At 42.6% G+C, this 17428-nt stretch overlaps 1 protein-coding gene across 4 annotated transcripts in view; it reads left to right on the forward strand.

The window, feature by feature from the left end:
- Positions 1–17428, forward strand: part of DIS3L2 (DIS3 like 3'-5' exoribonuclease 2) — a 160828-nt gene that overhangs the window by 81888 nt on the left and 61512 nt on the right. For all 4 annotated transcript variants that reach the window (XM_072344181.1, XM_072344183.1, XM_072344182.1 and 1 more), the window contains one exon: positions 3937–4016. In XM_072344181.1, coding sequence (XP_072200282.1) covers positions 3937–4016 — 80 coding nt within the window. The remainder of the gene's footprint in view (positions 1–3936; positions 4017–17428) is intronic.

A 17428-nucleotide genomic window follows, 5' to 3' on the forward strand; every position in this document is an offset into this window, starting at 1 on the left:
CTAACCTTAAATTAGGATTGATATTCCAGCCTGTCTATACGCATGCTGTCATTACTGTCCAATAAATGGAGCGCTCTGTTCTGCAGTTTTTCCCCCCAGATGGTTGATATGCAAGATGGCAGACAGAGACAGATCATGAGCTTTGCCTTCAGCAGTGTTTAAAGGGCTCTATAGGGTGTGGGTCCACCGTACTCCTACAAAACTCTTGTAGGCATGGCCCAGTTCCAGCACACAAACCTCTGGCCATGAGGAGGAGGGGGAAAAGATTTAATTTTTCCTTCCGTTGGCAGAAACTCTGTGCCAGAGCAAGTCCACCTCCGCAGGCCTGCATTAAACATATGTTTTGGACCCAGCATCTCCCATAAAAAGTGGAAGTGTTTGTGTTCAATCAACGTGTGGAGGCTGGGGGGTTTCTCAAAGACACAATTTTATCTCAAGCCCTTCTCAGCACGAAGGCCGGTAAATCCCTTAACTCCATGTGTGTCTCTATCTCCTCAACCAGTTTCCTCTAACTAACCAACTTGTGTGTATGTTGGAACGAGCAGACTTGGAACATCTCATTACTTTTACAAAAGTATGTTTTGACAATTTGAAATGAGTAAAACAGATTTTTATTAGGTGCAGTGACAATGAGAGATGGCTCCTTCAGGGCTTTCAAAGAAGGGGGTGGGAGGAACGGTGAGACTTCTTAATCCACACAGTCACCTTGGCAGCCCCTTCAGGAGCTGGGGGCAGCTGCCAATTTATGTTTACCTATGGTCAATGCAAATATGCATGCATGCAGCCATGATATTTGCTTGTGCTTAAGCAACGTCTTTGTTAGCAGGTGCATAAAAAGTTCTGTTGCCTTGAGGTTTGGTCACACAACCATGGCAGGTTGGGTTTGTTATTAGTTACGCTCAGAAATGTGATCTGATCTTTGGGCTGCAGCCTTCAGGGGTATTGTACAGCCAGACGTGGCCAGTGGGGGAATTTGAATGGCTTCTTCCCCTTCACCGGGCCCTATAGCTGGGAGCTGTTTCTTCACCCCAATGGCTCCAGGGTACTCTGTGCTGCAGCAGATGCCAAGGGAGGGGACATTTTGAGGTGCATGGACATTCCTGGAGGTGTTCTAGGCCAGGTTGGGTGGGATCCTTGGGCAGCCTGAGCTGGTGGTTGGCAGTGCTGCCCACAGCAGGAGCTTGGAACTACTTGATCATCGAGGTCCCCCTCCAACCTAAATCTTTGTATGACTTGCACTGCCCACATCCACTCTTTCCTTCCAGCCTGCTCCTCACGTGCCCTGGGACCAGAGGTAGGTCTGAAGCTGCTGGAGATAACAGGCGATAGTGGTTGGGCTGCAGGAAAAGCAAGAGCTGATAGCAGAGTATATGCCTTCCTCTGGGAGTAGCACATGCAGGACTGCTGCACCCGTGCCCAGTGCTGCACTCCCATCGCTCGGCAGATTGTTTTCTATCCCATGTGCCAGTTTCTATAGCCATCTGAAACCTCTCCAGCCATAAAAACTGAAAACCAGAAATATAACTCATCACACTTAATAATGCAGTTGCTGGTAAGCAGACTTCACTTAGAAGACTTTAGTCAGGTGTACTGCTTTGTGCCAGAATTATCTCATTGCTGTGAATTTTGAGCCCTGTTTGCAAATCAGCTTCACTTGTCCCACTACCTGGACATCGACTCTGCAGTGTTTCTGCAGTCCTCATGCCAAGGAGTGTCATTCCCCTTGTTACTTGCTCAGCGACTTTCTTACCTCACCTTTGCAGTCTGTGCCCAGAACGAACTGCCTGTGACAAGCTACAAGTTCAAGTCCCTTGAGCAGTTTTAAAGGAGGAAGGGAACTGTGCCTGGTGCTAAAGCATATCCCAGCTGTGCTGTGAGCAGAACTGCTGGTGAGAAATGCTACATCAGAATTCATCTGGACCCCACTCTGCATCTGTGAGCTTAAGTATCTTGGGCTGAGAGCTGTGGCTGTGCCTGTGTGCTTTGCAGCTGGGAGCAGGGCCAGTGTGTCCCAAACACAACAAACCATGCCCTGGGTTTTTTGTGGGGTGGGGGGGCAGGTGCCCCCCAGCCCACGAGCCACCACCAGCCTCTGCAGCAGGCTTCCTTGGCCAAACACAGCTCAGTGAAGCAGCCCGTTCCTTGTATGAGGAACCATTCCATTGTATGAATGCATTCAGAATTTGGCACCCGCAGATTTATGCTCACTTCTTTCCAGGGCAGACTGCAAATATGCGCTTTGTTGAAACCAATCTGCTAATCTCTAAACTGCCTGGAGCTACAATTCTCAATGGGTGGCAGACGCTTGTGGTTACAGGCCCGAACATCTGGGATAAGCTATCTATCCCACTGACACAGGAACTCATGCTCTTTGAAGAAGTTCTTAAACCTTTTTCTTCATCACTTGTCAGTGTAAAGCAAGCCATTAGTTTCTGCTCAGTGCTGTCTATAGCAAGGTCTGCTGTGATAGGACAAAGGGAAATGGCTTGAGGCTAAAAGAGGGGAGTTATGACAAAGGCATTTTTTACACTAAGGGTAGTGAGGCACAGGTTGCACGGAGGTGGTGGATGCCTCATCCCTGGAGACACCTGAGGTCAGGATGGATGGGGCGCTGAGCACCTGAAGGAGCTGTGGGTGTCCCTGTTCAGTGCGGGGAGATGAACCAGATGCCCTTTAAGGGGCCCTTCCAACTCAAACAGTTCTGTGATTCTGTGACGTATTTACGAAAGTGAGGATGCTTGCAAGCCTTTAAAAATTAGTTGATTTCCACTGCTGGGTAGCAAGGCAACAACAGATCAAAGTCCCAGTGTAGTTGAAAAGACTCTATATCTTTCAGCATCACAATCTCTGATTTGTTTGGATGCATGAGGAGGATCAGAAAGTAACGTGCATCTGGGGATAAAGGCAGCTTTGCTACTCAGACTTAAAGCTAGCATATTCTGAAGGATTTTCAAAGTCTCAGGAGGGAGTGAAGTGCTCTAGTGATTTTTATGTCTTTGAAAATCTCTGTTTAGCTTCCCTGGTGGAATTACATAAATACACAGTGCCAGCTGTCTGATGCCAATAGATCCCACCCAGGGCAGTTAAGCACTGAAGTGACAGGGCTGCAGAGGCTGAGATGTTGCTCTCACTGTGCAAGCAGCCACGCGCAGAGATGAAGGCCTGATGATTCCTTGTGACATTTGCTCCTTTTAAAGTGTGCCGTGGTTTTTCCTCCCAGTTCTCCTACCCTATGAGTCTGTTGGTGGCCGTGCAGTCAGAGAAACAGATGTATTCTACCTCTCCAGAAGGGAGTTGCTACCATGATCCATGACTGTGCCATGAGATGTGACATGCGACATAGGTGTTATAAAGTACTGCAACCCTCGAGTGTCTTTACATGCTCTCATCTGTCCCTGTGCAGGTCACTTTGTAAATGTGACTCTTGCTCCATTCTAGCGGTGCTCATGAAATTACACATGTCCCAGTATCTGCTCTTCTGCATGGTAATGTGGGTTATTTGTGTTTAATTTAGCTTTGCAATTGGGAGCCATCTTTTGCAGCTTTCCTCTAGCTGCAAGGCATGAAGAGTTTTTCTTGCTTGTTTCTTTAGAGAGAACTCGATGGGGTTGGTTGTTTACTTTTTGTGCAGGAAAATCAGTAATGAGATGAAAGCTGTTTTCTACCAAAAATTAAAAGTAAAATCAACAACAAAAGTAAAACCCACAACAACAAGAAGCATCACTTCTCCAAAACCTTATTTCAGATTAGATCTAGGCTGTCAGATTAGTTTGAAGGTGTTTCAGCAGTCTGGGTCTTCTGAAAACATGGTTGTTGTTGTCTGGATGTCTCTGGTCTGTGTGTTTTGATGCCTTCTCCATGACTGGAAGATAAATTTTCCTTTTTTTTTTCTTTTCTTTTCTTTTTTTTTTTTTTTTTCTTTTCTTTCTTGGATAGGAAAGAATGCATTTTCACCATCGACCCATCAACTGCCAAAGATCTTGATGATGCTTTGTCCTGTAAACAACTCCCTGACGGTATGAGATATATTTTACAAAATACTGCTCAGTGTTTATGTTCAGCAGCTGACACTCTCATATATGTGATTTGTCATGAAGTGTTCTTTACCAAATATGAGTAAATGTTCAACTGGTTTTCTCCTATTGTTTTAACTGCCTGTGTTCAGAAATTGTAGAGCAGATCTCTTCAAGCTGCGGTCTGCACTAATGTTGATGTCAGGAAATGCAGAAAGCACGGTGTTTTGCATAACTGAAGCTGTGATTTCATTTGAGCAGATCTCAGCTGTCTCTTGTCATTACTGGGCTTACAGCAGAGGAGCTCACGTGCCACTCATGCATACTGAAGCCTAGTAAAACTTTGACCTGGAATACGTAGTCCCAAATTAAAGGAACCTTGTTTTTGAAGGTCACTGGCTGCACTGCTTCTCAGTGTTTGCTTATGGGATGCTGAGAATAGTCTGATGAGCAGAGTGTGCCTTATAAGTTGTGCTCTTCTTCTCACTGCCTTTTAAGTTTTCTGTTCTGCCTTATTTGTGCTTTTACTATGCCATAAGCCAGCAGAACAGAAAGTAAAGCTTCAGAAGCCAAGTCTTGATGATTCCAACTAAAGGAACTTCGCTCTTGTAAGCTTACATTGCCATCCAATTCTGCTCATTTAGTTTGATGAGATCCAGTAACAGGCTTGGTTTAGAAATAGTGCATGGTTTGATTAACACATCTACAAATAATGAAGAAGATAAAGTGACTTTTTTATTGTTTAGTTTTACTTGTTGTTATTAGTGATCATGATATGATGACATCAGACATGGTTCTCTGGTCTTGGTTGCTTTCATTCTGTTTAACGTGGCCAATGAATATTCATGTTGTTTAGACCCTGTTACAGAAAAGTATTACAGGGCTACAGAGCTGATTAAAACAAACAAACAAAAAAAAAAAACCAAACAAACAATTGGAAGAAAATTTTGAGGCTAATAACATTATTTCTAATTATATTGTATGAGATCAGTTTTGAGGTGATGTTAAGGAAAAATTGCTGTTCTATCTCACTGAAAATTTAGGCAGTCCTCTTGAGAGATCCTAAACTTAACCCTGTCCTCCCTCTTTGCATTTTATCATCTGGATTATCCGTAGGTCTATGACTATGTCAGTGATCCCACAGTCAGTGCGAACAAAGGTGTTGAAACTCTGACGTCTGAGCCCCAACCAGTCACGCCTGCATGGATTTTAGGTGCTGCATGAAAACATCCATCGAGCTCATCTGTGGTGCATACGTCTGCATTTTTCACTTATCCATCCATATTCCTTGGAGAACATGTTCTGGGGAAAGGGCTGTTCAGGCAGGAATTCTTCCTTCCCAGAGACTGCATATTCCCCCTGTGAGGCTGAGTTGTTTGGCAGCAGTGCTACCACACGTGCCCTCATCTTTGGAACCTCTTTGGAACAAGTGCTGCTCATGGAATGAAACCAAGGGAAAAAGAAAATGGGATTAAAAAAAAGAGAGAGAGAAAGAGAGAGAGAGAGAGAGAACACCCACCTGGTTCTTCTTTGGCCATGTTATTTCAAAGGTCATCTCTGATGTGCTTGCTTATCCTGAGAGGACAGAGGATGCAGTCAGAGATCTTACTTCCTTTTTAAAGAGTCCTGAAGAAACCCAGGAGAAATCAGGGACAGGGTATAGCCGACTTCCTGAGAGTAATTTATGGAGTGGGAAGCCTGCACTGAGAGATGTGGCTTAGTGCTATGGTGGTGATGGGTTGGTGGTTGGACTAGATGATGTTAGTGAGCTTTCCAACCTCAATGAATCTGTGATTCAGTGAAAGTTTGTTCCCTTCCCAGGAGCACTGTGCACTTTCCCCTTTCCTCCAGGTGAGCCTCAGATGAGTAAACCAAGGGGCAGATAAGTAAATTCAAGAGCAGACAAGTGCATGCCTCCAACAGAGGCTGTCCCAGCCCAAAGGCTCTTTGTTCAGCCCCACGTATCATTTTCCAGAAGTCATCAGGTGTGATTAAGAGCCCTCTGTGGAGGATCTAGAATGGTTCAAAACCGATGCTGGAGGTCCTTTGGGTTCACTTGCTTACAAAGCTCGTTCTATTCGCAGCCTTTGTGTTAAGGAGAGCTCTTCTGGGAATCTTAATCCTGTGATACTGGAGCTTCTTGATGCATTTTGGAGGATTTCTGGCTTTAAAAGTTGCTATACTAGCTGCAATTATTATGACAAAGAGTTGTTTTAGAGGTTAAGAGCTCATCCAGGGCTGGCAAGCCTTCATGTCTCATGAGGACAAAGTTGTGTTAAGAGTTAACAGAGCTTTTATTCTAAACGTAAACCTGGTTACAAGAAATTATTATTTTTTCCATCTTTTTTGCCCATATGTTAAGCACTTTAAAAAAAAAAAAGAAAGAAGAGCCAGCATGAGCAAACCGCATATCTGGCATCCTCACGATGTCAGGAGATTGCCAGAAATCAACAGAGAATGCAGTACCTGATGCAGAATATGCCCCAAATGACCCAAAGTAAATGCAAGCAAGGGACTTTACTCACGCTTTCCCTGTCAGTCACCAGAATGAATGCATTTCAGATGATTCAGAAGAAGGAAATTGTCCTCCAGCATTCACTGCTGGTTTGTTCAATGTTGTGGCTGTTCCTTTGCCCCGAGGCAGGGAGACGTGGGTCTATTTTTGCACCTTTTCTTAGTTTTATACAACTTTTCAGTGTAACAGTTTTCTGTTCTGGTCACTGGATGGAGGACTTCCCTGTGCTACACGCTCAGGAAAAGAGGAGTATTTTTTTGCACAAGTTAATCCATAAGTCTGTCATAAAGAACTACCCAGTAGCAAAGGAAGCATGGGATGGCTGTGGGAAGAGCTTTATTTTTAATGGAGCTCATAGTAAGATATTGCAGCAGTTGGAAACTTTACAGGGATATATGTCATAAGTGGGCCAATCTGGTTTTGAGAGAATTTTATATTGAAATCTGCTTTTGATTAACTGTCGTGCTCCTCGTTATTGTTTAATGATAGGAGTAGGGAGGTACGCTTGCTGTTTGCACTCGTGAGTGTATATTTTAAGAGATCGGCTCCAGTAAAGAATGAAAATAGGGTTATTTATGTAACAGCTTTAGAAATATGAACGAGCTGTACTCCATTTAGATGACTCAGCATAATCTTGGAGTAGGAGATGGATCTGGACGGCAGCAAGTTTCTGCAGCATTCGTAGAGTTGTTTCAGGATAGCCTGAGGTTTTAAGCAAGTTCATTTCAGTCAATGCTCCTTTGTGGTCCTTTCTGCACGTATTCTAGTGAATGACTGCAGCCAGCAGCGCGCCGCGGAGCAGCTCTCAGTTTGAACAACGGCTGTGGAGCATTCACAGAAAGCAAATGTACAGCTTTCAAGCCTGAGTGCTTTCCTCGGGGGTGCAGATGTGTGAAGATTTACACTGATCTTATCATGTAAGAGCATGCCGTATGACCTGCGTGTCCCAGTGGAACCAGGCAAGTTCCATCCGCTTGCCAAACTTCTGGGAATTATGATTATTATTTATGGTAACACACACGACATATTGTGCTTGAAAGCTTCTGACTAGTAGAAACAGAGGTGACATTTGACAGATTTGAAGGCAAACAATTCCAAATTCCATCTATTGAAATTGCAGGCCACAACGAGAAAGAAGTTACCTGGAATTATTGGGTGCATTTCAGAGGGGTTGTCTCACCCACATGCACATCTTCCAGTGCTGATTTCAAAGAAGTGCTGGCAGCATCTTGGTACATCGTTTTGTGTGTTTATTGATGACTAACGTGGTCCTTGCCTTTCTTTCATTCCTGTATCCTTACCATCTTTCAGAGAGTAATTCATGTTTTAAGTAATTCAGATCTCACTGTGGGAGGAATCACTACTGCAGAATAGAAATGTATTTTGCAGGTTGTTTGTCTGGCTTCTTTTTTCCTTAGCAATATTGGTCTTCTGTATTTTGGAGCGAGGTCAGATATAGATACATTCATTGAATTCATGTTATTACCTAAGGATCTGAGCAAATGAGATTTCTGCAGTATGCTGCTCCCTGTTTTTTCCATCCCCTTTGAATTCATTCACCCTATTGGTGAGTTTAAATCAAATATACCTAAGGGGAACACAGTGAAATCCTCAAAGACATTGTGTTTCTTCTAGTATCATGGAAATGGGATCTGAGCAAAGAGGAGAGATTCACTTAGTGACCCAAATCAGGGAAAGGTGCAGCATGACCTTTGTCCTTAGCAGGTGTGTGAGAGTCCACTGTGGGCTGCAGTTTTCAGGAACAGGTCTGAGGACACTGTGTATTCACATCTCTGCTCAAGGAGTATTTTCCGTATATGATGATAAAGTTATCCTTTGCTTAGTGCAAGCTTAAAGAAAAAGCTTGCTTTCTGTGGACCTCATGGACACATTAAGACATCCCTACTGCATGAGCTCCAGTGTCTTGCATGAAACAGGCCCGTAGAGCCCTTGTAGTCCCAAGATGCCATGTCGGGTGAATACTTGCTTTTCCTTTCCTTCCATCCTTGTTCTTTCCCAAAGCAGATCACGAGCACATGAGGACCAAGTCGTTTTTGTTTTGCAAAGTTGAGTGCACTTATTATTTAAAGTTGTAAATAATCCCTTTTCTATTCAGTTTTGTCCCTCCAGCCACATGAGAACTGTAGGATGAAATTTGCTGCAGTGACAGTTGGTGCAGAACCTTTCAGCTAAGCCATTTGGTTCTTGCAGCACAGACTACAGGAAGATTTTGTAATTAGAGTCTTGTGGGCTGATTTGCTTAAGATAAACACTGAAGAATGGGCTAGTGTTGAATCAAAAGTTATATTATGAATTAGTATGCTTTCTTTTCTGTAAGGTAAGTGTGTAAGATGAATAGATACCAGACATGGTTTAGAGAGAAAGTGACAGAAAACCCACGTCACTACACGAGTCAAATATAAAATGACCATCAACTGCTATTTACTTAAATTTATTGCAGGAGTCAAATGTAGGAAAAATAAAGACATACAAGGAATGGGATTGTGAATAATATTTGGTTGGTTTTTCCTTTTGGTATCGTACATAATTAGTTCAGCTCTGCTGTTACTTGCTGATTAGTCTGGAGCTTTTTTGTTAAGGGTCTGTGTTGTGCCAGTAGAAAAATGGAAAAGACCGATTGCAGTGATTAGAAACAGGTACATTTTTCTTTTCCTTTTTTTCCCATCAAGAACTTGTGGTTGCAGATCCTTTGAAATATGCAAAATACAGTCAGATCTCTGCCAAGTCCGGGTCAGTGTTGTGTCCCACAGTGTGGTCCCATGCATTGCTGGTGGAATTGCAGTGTGTACAGTACGTTTAACCTCTTATTTTAAAATATCATGGGGTTGTGTTTGCGGAAACATACATCACTTTCAATTTCCAAGGCCAGAGTTGAATGGAATCAGAGGGTTGAATTGCTTCATCCTTCCCCTACCAATTCCACCTCTTTTGAAATCAATGAGACAAGTAAACAGCATCGTGCTCCCCTCAGCTTGGCTGGAAACAGAGCAGATGGTGGTTGAAAGGGTAACCGAGTAAGCCTAATTCCCAAACAAGTGCACTAAAATAATAAAGCATTGGGATGCAGAACAGGAAAGTTTGGATTTGGTTTGAGCACTGATTGCTGGAACATAATTTGTCAAGCATTTCTTGCATCTATGTGAGAGCTACTTGTGGGAAGATTGTGGGTTTTTTGTTTTGATTTCCGCCCCCCTCCCAAAATTTGGGCAGAATGAGTTATTAGTAATTTGTATCTGTTGCACTGGATTTTTGTATCGAGTATAGAAATTTTATAAAGATTCCACCTATATTCCAAAAGCCTTGTATTTGGAAAATAGAGATATCAAATAGAGGCAGTACATCAACAAATTCATAGAGGAAAAAGATGTAGGGTTAAAACAGTATGAAAGGTAGGTTGCCTACAAAGGGCTAAACTCATGAAGATCGTGGCTGCAGAGCATGCAACTGGACGTACAGACACAAAGTAGAATTACCCTTTAAAATGAGTGTATTTTCCTATGAGTGAAGAGAGATGCTGTGGGAAAAACCACCTTTTGAATCATTTTCAGTTCATAAATTCAGGACCCAGGACAATTCCCCAAGGATTTAGAAATTTCCTGGGTCGACAAATATCCCTTGTTTGGATGCTGACTGAAAAATGATAGTACCCAACTCTGTGTTGAAGAAAAACCCCATGAAAGCTCAGAATTCATATAAGGAGTTGGGCAGTGAGGAGAGGATCAGAAATTCCCGATTTAAAAGCACTCTCTCTAGGATTTCTTTTCACTGAAGAGGACCTCAGAGATGAGGAGGGCTGTTAGAGAAGAACCACAAATGACAGGTGATGACCAGGCAGAGCTAGAGAAAACAGGATTTACGAGCAAATTTAGCAGGTAAGAATCCAGAGATATATGAGGGTAGAAAAAGGGTACAAATAGCTAGGAATAAGTTCCCACACAGTTGACCTCAGTCATATGTTCTGCTGCATGCAGGCAACAAAGATACTGTTGCTGTATATCAACTGTTATCAACTTTTCAAAATGACGGGATCCCTCGGAACCGCTGGGCTATTGTTGTAACTGATAATTTATTGCTGTGCGTGGGTTTTAAGAACCCAACTGAACAGGAAGAACATCTTCTTACAATGCAACTCAATACAGTACTTCTTGATTGTTGACTATTAGGTTGGTTATTTAAAGTGTAAAACAGGGCGCAGATGGAAATGTTTTGGAAATGTTTCCAAACATAAACGAAAAGTTGGATGGCTAAGAGTGAAATCTCAGCAGCTGCCTTCTATTCTCAAAGAAGCTGAAATGTCAAGGCTGCTCAGTGGGGAAGTAATTTGTATGTGTTTGGCCTAGCACTAAATTCCAAGGTCTCTTTGAATGTCCAGGAGCATTTATTCAGCCTTGGATTTCTGTGTTCAGGAGAGATATCACAAAAGATTGACCTAGGAGAAAGGCAGGTCCCTTCCCACTTCAAACCTTCATTTCAGGAGCAGGATGACATCCTACACCCCCAAAAGATTATAATCCATCTTGAAAGCTTCTGGGTGCCACTTCCCTTCTCTTCGGATTCAAAGACTGTTGATTTCCTGATAGAGTTAACCTCTTGAATGGGACTTGGAATAGTGATAACAACAAATTGTGACGTGAATGCCAGAAAATGGCCTTTTGCCTTTGTCACTTTGGAAACATAGCTGCTGAGAGGGTGTTTGATAGAGTTAAGGACAGATTCCCTTGGTAACTTCCGTCTACTGGCAAGAAATGCTTTCTGAGCTGCAAATCTGAGTTCACCTTGGTGACCTGCTTGATATTTTGTCTTGGGAAAAGGTCGAAGAGTGGTTGGTGTAGACTGAGTAGCAAAGTTTCACGTTGGGTGTAAGTCATGAGCAGTCATCTAGTTGTTCTCCCAAAGATGACCATGTAGCAAGCACTGTCATCCGGTGGAGAATCTAATGTATTTGATATTCTTACTCCTCTTCATTTTACTCGTTATGCTTGAATCTTGCAAAGAATTTAATACAATTTCAAAAACTTCTCAGTGGAACTTGCTGCTTTGGCACCTCACAGTTTGCTGGGTGTTTGTGCAGCCATGGAGGAAATGAGCTGACTTGTTACCTTTTGCAGTGTACATCAGGTATCAGCTGCCCTGCCTTGACATTTATTATTAAGGTACTTTTGCCTTATTTCCATCTGTATTTTTTCTGTGTGATTCTGGTTCTGCAGTGTGAACTTTATGCTGTGTACTTATTCTGTTGGCTATCATTCCCTACGTCCTTCAGTCTGCAGTTAAATATTTTATCTTGTACATGCTGCGTAAATTCTGTCCTTCTGAGTATCTAAGTGCTTTTCCCCCAGGATAATTCCTTCTTTGTTAAAGTATCTGACTTAACGGTGCAGTGGTAACACTTGCATGGAAGAGCTCTTCTGTTTTCCTCCTAAGTTACTGCATCTGGTTGGAAGGTAATTTTCACGAACAGCAGAGGCAGTAGCTGTGTTCCAGATGGCAGCAGCTCCCATCACAAGGTGAAGAGCTGGCACAGATTTGCTGGCAACTTGGAGAACAGGACACTTGGGTGTGGGTTTCTCTGCCTTGGTATCAAGGTATGTTATGTGACATCTGGAGATCTGACCTCTGATTCATCACCAGCTGAGATGCTTCCAGCATTTACCCCTTGTTCCCATGGACTGACTCCCACTCCTAGGAGGCTGGGGATAGTTTGTGATGACACTTTGCCACCTCTGAACGTACTCCTCAGTGTTAGGCAAGGCGGGGTAGTGTGTTCCTTGCAGAGGATTTAAATGCTAGCCTGAGTCAAAATATTTAAGTTCTGAAGTGATTTGGGTTATGCTGTTATGTGTATAAAGCTCAAGGCTTTGTAATGCACGATGTGTGAAGTGCCTTGTTATGTCAGTGTTCTGGCTTTGTTTTTCAGTATAAAAGGTAGCTTTTAAATTCTAATAAGAAGTGAGTTCAGGAAGTTGCTGAATTTATTAGCTGCTACAGACAGAAAACTGTATGCAGTTCACATGGAAGACCCGCTCCCAGAATTTAATTTAGTAATAAAATCTCCTAATAATTCTGAAAGTATTTAAAGGTTTGTTTGTTGGTCATGGAAGAGAAATATTCTGCTTTGGGACTGCTCCTCTCCTAGTTGATTTCTCTGCTTTACATTCTCACTTGTCCACCATTGCTAAAGGCACTTAATGAACACAGCTTCTTTTTTGTACCTTACCTGGAGCCAATCCCAAATTTGTTTGTAAAATTGTGATCATCTCCATAACATTCAGTCAGTGCCAGAGACTTAAGTACCAAAGGTCAGAGTGGCTGTGAGAATTGAGTAGAACAGTGCTTTAAAAGTCACTCCAAGCGGATAGGAATTATTCTGGATTTTAGATTCATTAAAATCTCGCTTTGACCTTTTGCCTTATAGAGGAAGAAGAAGAAAAAAAAACAAACCCACAAAAAATCCATTGCCATCTATTTTTATGAGTTGAGCTGTGGATGTTTCCAGGTTCTCTTGAGATCGCTGAGGGCATCACTTTCCAGCATTGCCATTTGTAGCAGTGGTTTCTCAGAAATCCAGAAGTTGCTGAGATGCTCTCCAAGTCTCTCTGTGGCTGGTGAGCGTTGGGGGTTGTTTCCATGATGGGTTGTTTCTTATGTACTTATAGGGGCCTAGAGGCCAGACTGGCAGTGGAGCCTGGTAGTGTGTAGTATTTTGTGAATCATTACTCTTTAGAGGTGCTTGTTGTTTGGATAGAGAGTTTTTCCTCTTTTCAAGTCATTGCAGCTTTCCTAAAGTCATATTCATGGTTGGTTGGGTAACTGCCGCTCAGTGCCCTGCAGATTTGTCCTGCTCTCTTTGAGGTTCAGAATTCTGATTCCTTTTACCAGAGTCTTTTCGTAAAGTTACATAGAAGAAGGGAGACCTTTCGAGAAAGGAGATACGAATCGCTCTTAAAAAGGTGTAATTAGTTGTATTTCGGTTGGCTGGGGCAGCGTCATGTGATAATTTAAAAACTTTTGGTTTCCTGGTAAACAAGTTAATGCATTTATGCTCAGTTGCGCTGTGCTTTGAAAAAGCAAAATGGCCCTGGGGCACACAAGTAAAATTTAAGCACTCTCTTTGTTATTTTAAAATAGCTGAAATAAGGCACACTGCCTGATTCTCTGAACAATAGCGTGGCTTTCTGTGCTTGAAGAGTAACCTCAGCTGAGAATTAAAGCCACCCACCTGTATCTTCAGACTCCAGAGCAGACAAATAACTTGTTCTTCCCACAGTTCCACTTGTAAGTTTTGTGTTAATCTCTTCTCCTCTCCTCCGTATTGCTCTCTTTTTTTTCCTTCTTTTTTCTTTTTTCTTCTCCCCTTCCCCCACCTCTTTCCTTTTCTTTTTTTTTTTTTTCTTTTTCCTGTCATTATCATCTCTCCATCCCTGTCCCAGCATGGACACTACCACACCTGGACCATCAGTGTACCCATGATGTAGTACATGCATATACTGAAGACAAAAGGAGATGCTTATGCATGGGCCAGGTCCTTCATTTGAAAGCACAAGCTGATGATCTGGGATGATCCTTAGCTACTTCCAGCAGCTTTTTCCTACTTTTGCTAGATGCTAAACACTGCTTTGCAAATAAGTGAGCAGCACCAAGTACCTCTAAGGCAGGGAATGGGGAAGAGCTGTAATTATTTGCTGCAAGAGTTTGGCCTAACCTCAGAACAACCGACTGCCTTTAATTGCTGGAAGGAGCTGGCTGTTTTCTGGCTGGAGCAAACACTGCAATCTGCTTTGAACTTTGCTGTATCTCCCTAACTGAGAGGTAACAGATGTATTCAGAAATTGTGGTTAACACAAAAGACTTGGTATTAGATTTGAAGTTGGCGTAACTCTCTGTGAGTGATTGTCTTCTCTCCTGAGAAAGGTAATGAGTGAAGGTGAGATGGGAATAAAGGAGTGTGTATCCGTGTGCAGGACAATTACCTTTTGCTGTTTTATCCTCAAGGAGTAGCACTTCTAAGTTCCATGGTCCAAAAATTTACATATGCCAGAGTATGGAATGAATGTGCTTGGTCTTCCCCTCTGCATTCATGTCTATGGTGCTGAAGATGGAGAAGGTTTGCTGCCGTTATCTTAACTCGCTACTGTTCAGATATATTCAACCCAGCTTTCTGATTCCTGGGGCAAATTCTTGATACAGCTTGCTGGGTTGGCAGTTTTTCATGGAACATTTACAGACTCAAAGGTCTCTCTCCTTTCTTCCAGCTCCTTCTTGCTAATCCTTTTTGTTTATAATTTTCCTCAGTAAAAAAGGAAGAAAGGTCTTTGAACTCTTTTGTTGCAGTAGTTGAGATCATCAGTGAAGAAAAAAGAAACAACTTGTTCTTTGTTCTTCTGTTAGGTGCCACACTTGAACCATTGTCCTTTGATTTTAGCATCATATCACTGTTACACACACAAGGTTTTGGAGTGAGTTCAAACAAACTGGATTCTCAGATCAAGGAGCTGAACCTTCTCTAAAAAAGCAAAGCATCGTGCTGAGGGATGCAGCTTTGCCATTTGGTAAGAGTCTGAAGGAGATCCGAGCTTCAAGAAACATGGAGAATTTCAGGTCTGTTTCATTCTGCCATTCCAGCCACCCGTGGTGTGTGTCACCACAAATCCCATCCATCCCCTTTGCAGAGAGTTTTGGCCTGGGAGTTTCTTTGGTGGCCAACTTTTCCCTTTTTGTACTCGCAGACCTCCTTTAAAATAATATTCCCCTCTGCCATCCATCTTTGCTGCCTGGTCTCTGGATGTGCAAAGGAGGCGAATAGGGTGCTGTTGGCCAATAAACCATATGCTGTTCAATTCTCAACTGCATTCCCCATTGCTAATGGTCTCCCACTCTTCAGATTCGTAGTGACAGAGTTTAAATGGGGTGACAGTTTTGCACCCACCTTCAAATGAAATAACTTCAAATGAAAAAAGATCTGAGATCCTGAATGAAAGAAGCCCCCCAAGTGCCTTCAGCATTTTTCTTGCAGTAGATGCTCCCTTTTGTTCTTGCTTAAATATCAACAATATGACATGTCAGGCTAATCCCCCATGTATTCTTATGCAGATACTCTAAGAAAAGATAAAGGTCTTTAAACGAGTAGTGCATACCTAGCTTTAGGGCTCATGCAGCTTTAGGTTCCTTGTAGTAGAGTTGTAAATTGGGGTCAGATAAATCTGGTTTGTGATGTACTCCTTTCTGTAATGAATTTAGATTGAAATCAGGATGGAGAACTACACACCAAGATACAAAGCCTGTGTTTACTAGAGAGGTAGATTTTGTCATCAAAATGAGGGTGAAGTAGGCAGTGTAGCAGTGTATAGTGTCTGGTCCATGCATTGCCCACCCTTTCCTCTCCATTGCGAGACTTTTTCAATGCAGGAGAGTTCAACTCTCTTTTCTTTTTGTTCAGAACACATAATCTTTTATTTTTTCCTTGGGAAATATCGTAGGACTTACAATGTGAAATGCTCCTTTTGTGATTGTCATAAAAATTAATGAGACTAGAAAAACTGTGGACCTCGAAGAGAATCCTAGTGGAAGAACTTTGTAGATAGAGAAATACTATTCATTTTAATAGGCAAATAAACCAGGAGAGAGCACTAGACAGGCATTTCTGTGCAGGCTTAGGCCAGTATTTTCTGCAACTCATCCAAGGGAAATCAGTTTAGTTGGTCACTGTCTGTATCTTCAGTTTCTCTTGGTCTGAATTTGTTGGGGGATGAGGGAAATGGGGTGATTCATACTTGAGCAAGGCAAACCCAAGAGCTGCCAGTTTGCATTATGTCAATGTATGTAACAAAATATTTAGATAGAATTTCCATTAGAAGTTCAAAAGCAGGGGGCTTATCCTGACCCCAGCTCTTAGAACCTCTGGTGGGAAACCTGAGTGAAATTTAACTCCGCACAACGTGTTTTCATTGGCAAACTCCATGTTTTATTATCTCATGCAATGAGATCTTTCTTGGTTTGTCAATTTTTTACTGAGGACAAAAAGTTCATGTATGTAACAGTGCACATATTGAATTAAAGTGCGATTTAAAGGCATGATGTAATGACCCCCTCTCCTTTCCTTTGGTCAATATTTGCCTGCAGGGTCAATACATTACAATATTGACTTCAAAGTGTTCAATATTTTTTTACCTTCTGAGTCTGTTGGCTTCAAGCGTGTGTAATATTAGACCTGTTGGTTGAACTGTTAGTCTAAGACTTACTGTCTAAGTAGTTTCAGGCTTGGATGCCTAATCCATGTAGAGCAGCTTTCAGGGCATCTGATAATATCACAACACAGCTGTAGGCAGCTTTCTGAGGTGAACCATTTAATCTGCAGCCTTTTCTCCTAGCTTTCCGAGTGGTGGAATTTGTGCCTTGGTGTGCAGTGGGATTATTGCCCTCTCCCCCTGCTGCTGTGATATTTATTCTCTGCAGGACTTTCCAGCAACTATAGGTTGTGTGGAAAAGCCTAAACCTCAGAGCTCCCATCTTCCATGTGATGTTCTGCTGCCTTTACATCTTCTCTCTATCAAGGGAACAAAAGTAGCATGAAAATACTTTGGAGAGTACTTTGTGCATGTAAACACAGCTTGATAAAACTGATTGGAGGAGCTGCTGCAGACTGTCCAGGGAAGTGGTAGAATCACTATCCCTGGAGGGGCTCAAGAAGTGTGGAGATGCGGCATTGGGGGACGTGGTTATTGGGTATGGTGGGGATGGGTTGGGGTTGGACTTGGTGATCTTAGAGGTCTTTTCCAACCTTAATGATTCTGTGATTTACCTCTTTCCGTTCCTGCTCTGCTGAAATCCAGCACTGTTGCCCATTAGGTGTGCACCAAGGCAGATACGCTGTGTAGTGACA

This window comes from Excalfactoria chinensis, chromosome 9 (assembly GCF_039878825.1).
Source record: "Excalfactoria chinensis isolate bCotChi1 chromosome 9, bCotChi1.hap2, whole genome shotgun sequence".
Taxonomy (NCBI): Eukaryota; Metazoa; Chordata; class Aves; order Galliformes; family Phasianidae; genus Excalfactoria; species Excalfactoria chinensis.